At 40.1% G+C, this 2,500-nt stretch overlaps 1 protein-coding gene across 3 annotated transcripts in view; it reads left to right on the top strand.

The window, feature by feature from the left end:
• fam83gb (family with sequence similarity 83 member Gb) overlaps positions 1-2,500 on the top strand; it is a 118,050-nt gene that overhangs the window by 95,056 nt on the left and 20,494 nt on the right. Inside the window, exon 9 of one of the 3 annotated variants that reach the window (XM_072916343.1) lies at positions 20-197. The exons of the other annotated variants lie outside the window; for them this stretch is intronic. Within the exon in view, the coding sequence (XP_072772444.1) occupies positions 20-80 (61 nt within the window). The 3' untranslated portion in view covers positions 81-197. Of the gene's footprint in view, positions 1-19; positions 198-2,500 lie in introns of those variants that run through there. 3 annotated transcript variants of the gene reach the window in all.

The raw sequence follows: 2,500 nt of genomic DNA, 5'->3' as shown, positions 1-2,500 counted from the left end.
ACTTCATCGCCTCTCACAGGACTTTAGCACTGGAAACTAAACAATGTAGTCCAACTGGAAACACTGTGATTGGTTGCTGACCTGGTGGGGGCGGGGCTATTCCCATATTTGGACTTGTTGACTTGTACAGATGTGGAGGTGTTTGGGACCAGAAGTGAATGTTATTAATAAAAGATGAGATGTTTGCTGAAACATGACTTAAGTGTGCTAAAAGCGTCCGAACGAGGTTTAGCTTGTCCGTCTGGTTCAGGGGTCGGCAACCTTTACCAGTCAAAGAGCCATTTTGACCAGTTTCACAAATTAAAGATAACAATGTGAGCCACAAATAATTTTTGAAATTTAAAATGAAATACCAATGCATAAGAAGTATCTTTTTTGCTTTGTGCTATGGATAAACCAGGGGTCTCAGACACGCTGTCCATACCTTAATATGGAATTTGATGGCTGGTGCAGCACGCGGGTTTAATATGAATGGCGCTTGACCGCGTCATGCGTGCCGTGATAGTACAGCATATAGCACCCACTACAACCAGCGTGTCTGATCAGCTATACATTGTATGGGGCTTCTGCTTGCTCACATTTCGGGAGAACATCTGCACCGTAACACAACATAAACACAACAGGACAAATACCCAGAATCCCATGCAGCCCTAACTCTTCCAGGCTACATTATACACCCCCGCTACCAAACCTCGCCCACCTCAACCGACGCACAGAAAAGGGGGGGGGGGGGGAGTTGATGTGTGAGGGAGTAGGGTTGGGGTGGGGGCGGGGTTTGGTGGTAGCAGGGGTGTATAATGTAGCCCGGAAGAGTCAGGGCTGCATGGGATTCTGGGTATTTGTTCTGTTGTGTTTATGTTGTGTTAAGGTGCAGATGTTCTCCCGAAATATGTTTGTCATTCTTGTTTGGTTTTGGTTCAAAGTGTGGCGCATTATTAGTAAGAGTGTTAAAGTTGTTTTATATGGTCACCGTCAGTGTAACCTGTGTGGCTGTTGACCACGTATGCCTTGCTGTCACGTACGTGTGCAAGCAGAAGATGCATACTGCCTAACAAGGGGTTGGGCTGGCACGCTGCAAATTCAGATTGTAGAGGGCGCCAAATACTGTACCATCATGGCATGCCCTTATTATAACAGTAAGGGTGAAAATCTGAGAATTGTAATCCCGGGAGTTTCTGCGAGAGGCACTGAAATCCGAAAGTCTCCCGGGAAAATCGGGGGGGTCGGCAAGTAAGCTGCTGAGCCGCATCAGAGTGATCAAAGAGCCGCATGCGGCTTTGGAGCCGCAGGTTGCCGACCCCTGGTCTGGTTGAATGAAAAATGGCAGAAAGGCACAAAACAGAGTGCATGCTGGGTATAGTGGGGTGTTCAAAGTGCGGCTCATTCTAATTCTATTATTAGCATGACATCAGCACCCCGAATGGGACAAGCGGTAGGAAATGGATGGATGGATGGAGCTTTTTTGGGCAAACTTTGCAACGTGAAATATGTTGTTACTTGACGAATGTTACCTGTTAGCATGCTAAAGCTAGTAGGCTCGATTTATTTATTTTTTTTAATATATATATATAGTTATACACCAGTGCCATATTTTGGTAATTGATGTAAGTATGCTAACATTATCTTGCTAGCATTTTTTTTTTTTTTTACATATCTTTGAGGCGTACATCGCAAAGTAATATATTTTGGTACTTAAAGCATGTTACAGTTAGTATTTTAGCATGCTAACATTAGCATGCTAGCTTTTGTTTAGCTAATTTATCAGGTATACACCTCAGCATCAAATATGTTGTTACTCGACGAATGTTACCTGTTAGCATGCTAAAGCTAGTAGGCTCGATTTTTTTTTTTTTTTATATATATATATATAGTTATACACCAGTGCCATATTTTGGTAATTGATGTAAGTATGCTAACGTTATCTTGCTAGCATTTTTTTTTTTTTTTTTACATATCTTTGAGGCGTACATCGCAAAGTAATATATTTTGGTACTTAAAGCATGTTACAGTTAGTATTTTAGCATGCTAACATTAGCATGCTAGCTTTTGTTTCGCTAATTTATCAGGTATACACCTCAGCATCAAATATGTTGTTACTCGACGAATGTTACCTGTTAGCATGCTAAAGCTAGTAGGCTCGATTTTTTTTAATTTTTTTTTTTTTTTATATATATATAGTTATACACCAGTGCCATATTTTGGTAATTGATGTAAGTATGCTAACGTTATCTTGCTAGCATTTTTTTTTTTTTTTTTTACATATCTTTGAGGCGTACATCGCAAAGTAATATATTTTGGTACTTAAAGCATGTTACAGTTAGTATTTTAGCATGCTAACATTAGCATACTAGCTTTTGTTTAGCTTATTTATCAGGTATACACCTCAGCATCAAATATGTTGTTACTCGACGAATGTTACCTGTTAGCATGCTAAAGCTAGTAGGCTAGATTTATTTTTTATATATTTATACACCAGTGCCATATTTTGGTAATTGATGTA

Source organism: Nerophis lumbriciformis, linkage group LG27, assembly GCF_033978685.3.
Source record: "Nerophis lumbriciformis linkage group LG27, RoL_Nlum_v2.1, whole genome shotgun sequence".
NCBI classification, from domain to species: domain Eukaryota; kingdom Metazoa; phylum Chordata; class Actinopteri; order Syngnathiformes; family Syngnathidae; genus Nerophis; species Nerophis lumbriciformis.
Note: the sequence above shows the minus strand (reverse complement) of the source record. Positions and strands in the feature narration are given on the sequence as shown.